Genomic DNA, 7114 nt, shown 5'->3' with positions numbered 1-7114 from the left:
AAATTACAGGGAATTATCAAATAATTGAAGACTTAACGAGAGGAATGAAAGGAGGAGGAGTACTTTGCGTGGCTTGAAAGTGATGTCCACGTAGGAAACGACGTGGGAGGATGTCAAAGCACACAAATCAGTGGGCCCCACTTGCTAAAGAGATTAGAGATACATGTTGAAAAGGAAGTGGGTCCCATCTTCCATCTCTCTCTCTCTCTCTTCCCCATTTTTTTTTTTTTTAATTTCTTTTGGGATCCCTTGGCTTGTATCTTACGCAACTTCCCACCCACGCCTTGCAAATTCGGACGTCCTGCATTTCTCAACGTTTTGACTTTAAATTCCAATCTCTATATCCTCCCTCTCTCTCTTCCTCTCTAATCTCTCTACTACGACATTTTTATTGACTTCTTTTTCCTTATTCTGATTCCATTTTCCTCTACTCCCTGCTGTCCAGATTCAATCTAAATTTAATTAAAAAAATAAATTAACAAAACAGATTATTTTTAATGATTGAATATTTCTATTTATTTTTACAAGTTTGAATCTTACGAAGAATTATGTATAAGTCGTAAATTAAATAATTTATTAAAAAGAAACCAAAAAATAACAAACGAACAAACAGATAATATCGAGAGTTTGGTATTAAAATTACAATTGTCCTTTCTAAATGATTAAAATACTTTATTATTATTATTATTATATGAGTGATTCGGGGTAATAGTCCATTTATTATCAAATATTTAATAATTATATACCTTCCACCTGATGTTAATAATCATTGATCATGATATTTTTCTCGCGTAGAAAATATGCAACTTCTATAAATACTATATAATTATGATTTTTATAAACTCCATAGTCACTTCTCGCCTTCTGTAGCCTTTTGTATTATTATTTATTTTAAAACCAATAGGTAATTAATTAGTTAGTTTCCCTACGAAATTGCAGCCTCTCATTTCAATTATTAGATTTTTTTTTCTCTACAATGGATTTAGTTGGAAGATAAAAATATAATTAAATTGTATGGATCACAAATTTACTTATTTATTTTATGATTTTTCGTATAGAAAATGAAATTTGGCCACATTTTACCATCGTCAATGGATTGAAGGGACAAGTTGAGCTAAGTTGGCTTTTGGCAAACGCCTAGAGTAATATTAGAAACCTTCCTATCTCACCTCATATATATATTACATATATTTTGGATTTTTTGTATTAATATATATATATATATTGGTATATATATATATATATATTTATATTTTTGTATTTGTATTTTCCTAAAGAAAATTGATGATGATGGCGCCGCAATTGACGATAGCTTGTCTCTCTCGCAACTGACTATTATTTCTCACATGATTACTTGACTCTACCTCCACTCCTCTCCCAAACTATGGGTCAATTAACTCCAACACCAACCCTGCTCAATCTTTTTAATTATTTTAATTATTTTTATTTTTATTTTTTTGCAAAGAAACTATCAAGTTCCTTCCAAGTCCCACCCCACTATCTATCTCCTCAACATCCACTCTTACCCCCCCAAAAAAAAAAAAATAATAATAATAAAATAAATTATCAACAACATTCACCTTCCTTTCTTATAATTTACTTTTTACTTTCTTGCGTGGATCTACTTTTAAAAATTCTCGTTATGCTGCTGATATAAGTGAGAACGCAACTTTTCCTTGACAATTAACCAATTAATTCTTAATTCGTCATCCCCTTTCATATAATGCTGCTGCTGCTGCGAAGGATAATATTGATATAGATGGAGCAATTGATTCATTAGGAATATGTGCCAAGAACATGCCGAGTAGTAATAATTTGAAATTATTATTGCTGCTGTTACTGATAAGGTGCTACTTTAAGAAATAATTTGAAATTAAAAATTTAATTCAAAAAGTAGCAATTTTTATTATTTATCACACCTTGATGGATTTTCAAACATATCAAATTCTCATCTCAGCTAATGTATTAAATTACTAATGCAAGCCTAATTCATAATTAACATATTCTTGTATTGTAAGGACAATACAGATTTTATTTCGTTTAACCAAGTAAAAAATAATAAAATTTGTTTTTTTTCACCCGCCAAGTTTTTCTTCAATTTTCAAGCTTGTAAATGAGGTATTTCCAAATGGCGTAGCTAAATTAAACTCTCCATAGATATAGCTTGCAAATTTCACATCAAAATGGTCCAATTTTGTGATGTGGTTAATTAACCATGATTGTACCATTAGCATTGCAGTGTCTCACTCTCACGCTCACTTGCTTTCAAAATGCTAGTGATAAATATAGATGTGGCAGCTGAATGCCGACGACACCCAAAATAAAAAAAATAAAAAAAAGGGATTAAATTCCATAACACTCCAAAAACAAACGGGTATAGCACATACAGTCAACCAAAACTACTTAGCAAATCCAACGTCAGCACGGGTAGACCGGCCTCTTGTTCATTGACACGTGGCAAACACAGATACAATGAATACAACGTGTCTTCTTGTGAATGGATAGCCCACATCGAATAAAGCATCTTTGAAGTTGACGAGGAAGGAGGGTGATTATTTAAAAAAAAGAAAAAAACGTGGTTAGAGAGAGAGAGAGAGAGAATCGGAGGTTTTAGAAAAGGTAAATCCATGGGCCGAAGGGGTTATATAAACAGAGAAGGTGACCCCAAGCATTTCACAAGTGAGAAAAACAGAGATAAAAAAAAAAAGAGAGAGAAAGCGCTGTCTTCTTTCTTTGTTCTGGGTGTTCTTCATCTGCAACGGTGAATTTGATCATCTTCTTCTTTTCTTTTTACCCCCCTTCTCTTTAATCCCCGATTCTCTGTATCCCTTTCTGTCATCGTCTGTCTTTCGAAGTTCTGGTTTTTGGGTTTGTTTTTCATTTGCGTATTGATTTGAAGAGAGATAAAAAAAAAAAAAAAAAAAGAAAAAGCAAAACCCAGAAGGGTGCTTTTGAAAGCCAGGTGATTCAGAATAGAGATCCAGATTTTTTTTTTTGGGTAAATAGTGTTTTTTTTTTTTGTTCTGTGATCGGCTAAGAGGGTTTGTTTTTCTATCCCTCGAGGTGGTTTTTGGTTTTCTTTGTGCAAAGAACCTTTAATATTTACTGGGTTTTTCTTCTTCTCTTATATAAGTATTACCTGTTCTTTGGTTTTGGAAAGAAACAGGCTTTTAACATTTTCTTTTTGGTTCTTGTTTGTTTGTCTGTCTTTTAACAATTTCTTTGGTTTACTTTGTTGAGAAAGACATGGCAGCAGCTATAGATATTTACAGCAGCAGCAGCACAAATCCAGTGGTTTTCTCAGATCCGTTTAGAGAGGAGCTCATGAAAGCACTTGAACCTTTTATGAAAAGTGCTTCATCGACCTCTTCCATTACTTCTTTACCAGCTTCTCCTTCTTCTCCTTGCTCTTCTTCTTCTTCTTCTCATTTCTCTTCTTACCCTTCTTGCTCTTATTCTCCAATTTCTTCCTCTTCTCAGACCAATCTGTACCCTGATTTTTGCTCCCCATCGAGTACCCACATGTTTTCCCAAGGGTTCTCTGGCTACAACCAGATGGGTTTTGAGCAAACAGGTTCAATAGGTCTTAACCAACTCACCCAATCTCAGATTCTTCAAATCCAAGCCCAAATCTATTACCAACAACAGCAGAAACAGCAGCAAGACATGTTGTCTAACCAGTGGCAACGCCAAACCAATCCCAACCTCAACAACTACCTGAGCCCAAAATCCATTCCCATGAAGCAAATCGGTACTCCATCAAAACCCACCACGAAGCTTTACAGGGGAGTGAGACAGCGGCATTGGGGCAAATGGGTCGCCGAGATCAGACTTCCTAAGAATCGAACCAGACTCTGGCTCGGCACCTATGACACAGCTGAAGAAGCGGCTTTGGCTTATGATAAAGCTGCTTATAAGCTCAGGGGAGATTTCGCTCGCCTCAATTTCCCTCATCTCCGGCACCAAGGAGCTCATATTTCAGGCGAATTCGGCGACTACAAGCCTCTCCATTCCTCGGTGGATGCGAAACTCCAAGCTATTTGCCAGAGCTTGGCTAACTCGCAGAAACAGGGTAGTAGTAGTAATACAGGGGAGCTTTGTTCTGTCGCTGAGGAAAAGCCAACGATTTCAGCTCCTTCACAGGCCAAGATGGTCTCCGAGAACTCATTAACAGGTGAATTGAAGAGCGAATGTGAATCATTTGTCGCTGATAATCGGTGTTGTAAAGTGGAGGCCTTGTCGTCGCCATCTTTGTCAGATGAGTCGACGTCATCATCATTGGCAGGATCTTCTTCCCCCGAATCTGAGATCACTTTCTTGGATTTCTCAGATTCTCAGTGGAATAGTGACATGGAGAATTTTGGTTTGGAGAAATACCCTTCTGAGGAGATTGATTGGGCAGCTATCTAAAATTTTACTTTCTAGTTAATTATCTCTGTAATATTTTGTCTATTTTTCTAGTTTGGTTCAAGTACTTTCGGGTCTTTTTTTTTTTTTCTCCCCCCTTAGTTTAGGTCCAGTTTGGTGTTTAAGAAAAGAAGCTGACTTCTGCAATGAGCTTTTTTAAATATTTGCAGAGGTTTTAGCTTTGATGAGTCTGTTTAGGAGTCCAGTCAGTGAAAAAAGAAAAAATGGTTTCTCTATATGGGTCTGCTGGTAGTTTTTTTCCTTGCATGACCATGGAGATTATCTAGTATTCTCTAGGTGAATGTAATTAAAAACATGTCTTCCATGAATATAAGTAATCTACTTTTTTTGTGTTTTGTGTATGTACACGGTGAGCATGTGATATTTGTTTTGATCTTATCGCTTTTTGTTTTGGGGTTTGTGGTTTGAGTTTTTTCTTTTGCATTAAAAAAAAGAAGATGAAATGGGGAATTAAAAGTTGAACAAATAATTGCAAAACAGCGTAATCAGCGCACTTTTCTTTGTATATAAATTGTGGCAAGTGAGGCATGGGCTTGTTGGATAAAAGGAAAACCTGTCTAATCGTTGATGCTCTCTTTAGCCCCCTACTTTAACAAAACGAGTGGCACTAACTGCGGCAAACCTCCCTGTTAAACTTGCATGATTTCGCTATCTTTTTTTCTACGTTTTTAATTTTAGTTGCTAAGTATCTTTTTTATTAAGCGAATGGTGTTTCTAGCATACGATGGTATTTTGATTGAACAAAATTGTCAAAATCCTTTTGATGATATTTGAGTTGATAATATCAATCTGCGTAAGTACATTTAGGTCTCTTGAACCATTACACATTTTACACATTACCTTCCAAATTACAAAAAGTTTCACATTGCCTCTCATGCTGTTGTTTTCTCACTTCAATTTAATTATGCACTTTTGACCCGTTTATTTATGAAATCAATTATGCATAACTGATTTAATTCTATTGGATAATAGTTTTATGTGTAGATATGATTTTAATTATGCATAATTTATTTAATTCTCTTGTATAATAGTTTTATTCTATTTTATTTAATTTTTTTTATGCATGTATATGCATAGTTTTTAACTTTTAATGGATATATATGCATAATTCTGCTAGATTCAGTATACAAAATTAGAAGAGCATTCACGTCAATAATTTATCAACTAAATTATTTTTTTTTCACTGATAATTCATCATTAGGCTGTATAAATAACCCTATCAATTTTTATTGCTTTCAAACAGTTAAAAGAGTTGCTCCCATGGTGACATCTTAGTAGAAAACTTTTTTATTTTTTTCTTAGAGTTTGAATCTCACCATCGAATATGAAGAAAAAAGAAAAGAAAGAGTTGGTAGGATTTATGCTCCATTTTTCTAATTAAAAGTCAAAATAAAGTTAAATTGGAATAGATACAGAATGAGTTATTATTTTAAACAGTTTATTACTCTTGAATGCTCAGAATCAGAATTGGGTTTTGATTTTTATACTCTTTTGCTTTCATGACAAGGAACAAACAAAATTAAAGTTGATATCTTTTTGAAAATGTATTTCGATTCGAAGATATAAAATGCTTTTTTCAACTTGATAGTCAGACTTATATACGAGTGCGCATTTCCTCTTTCTCTTTCTTTTCAATTTATACTTTTTATTCAAATAGAATTTGTGAAATAGAAATACTAGTTTCTTCGTATCATGATTAAAAAATTAATTTAGTTTTTCCCATTTCTATACCTAAGAAATAAAAAAAGATTTAATTGAACATGGAGGTTTGTTGACCTTAAGTTTGTCTAGCAAGATTAGTTCAGGAACTTACATAACAATAAAATACCAAATAATTTATTGAGTATAGTAATAATAATAAAAATAACTCTTGAAGTCTTAAAATTGTAGAACCATGATCAAAATTAATAATGCATGAATATCAAATACACAGTACATACAAGTATTAGATATTACTCTTGTTAGTTTAACTTTAACATGCAAATAATTTCCAAATCCACCATTTATTTATTTATAATTTCCCACTAGTTTTATTTGTGTAAATGTTAGAAAGGAACTAGGTCCTTAACATATGAGGTTCCAAGCATCTTTGATACATAAAGTGTAGTCAAACATGCATTTTCAATGAAAATTTAAAATTCACCCCCAAAAAAAAAAAAAAAAAAAACAATCAAAAGAATTCTATTTCAAAAAGATATATATAAGTAGAATCTGATATGTTCATAATTTATTGACATAAATGTTAAAGATTGTCATTTGCTCAAGTATTTCCATCTTAAATTGCAAATGTATTATAGATTAAAAAAAAAAAAAAAAACAAAGGTCTAACAAAAAGTCATAGAATAGTAATATTCGTTGCTTAAACATAAATAATACTCAATAGTTTGGGTCTGAATTTTCCATAATTTTTCATTTTGTTATTTTTAGAGATAAAATAAGTGAATATCTTAATTAGCAAAAACAAGTGAAAATAAAATGATATATTAAATAAACTCCCCTTTTACTTTCAAATTTTTTGATATATACCCTTTATTTTCTAAAAATTGCATATATTTCATTTGTAGTTTCAATTTTCTTTCTCATATTTTTCTTCTCTTAATCAAAATTTAAATTGTGAGGATCAATATGGTTTATTTTTCCAAAATAATAATAATAATAATAATAATAATAAATAACAAAAATATCC

At 32.3% G+C, this 7114-nt stretch overlaps 1 protein-coding gene across 1 annotated transcript; it reads left to right on the top strand.

Moving 5' to 3' along the window:
* Positions 1–2656: 2656 nt before the first annotated feature.
* On the top strand, positions 2657–4769 carry LOC107405213 (ethylene-responsive transcription factor RAP2-4). The gene has a single exon (XM_016012239.4). The coding sequence runs from the start codon at positions 3247–3249 to the stop codon at positions 4408–4410; it is 1164 nt and encodes a 387-aa protein (XP_015867725.2). The 5' UTR covers positions 2657–3246; the 3' UTR covers positions 4411–4769.
* The last annotated feature ends 2345 nt before the right edge of the window (positions 4770–7114 follow it).

This window comes from Ziziphus jujuba, chromosome 7, assembly GCF_031755915.1.
Source record: "Ziziphus jujuba cultivar Dongzao chromosome 7, ASM3175591v1".
In the NCBI taxonomy this organism is placed as follows: domain Eukaryota; kingdom Viridiplantae; phylum Streptophyta; class Magnoliopsida; order Rosales; family Rhamnaceae; genus Ziziphus; species Ziziphus jujuba.
The sequence above is the reverse complement of the archived record's forward strand: the minus strand, read 5'-3'. Positions and strand labels throughout refer to the sequence as shown.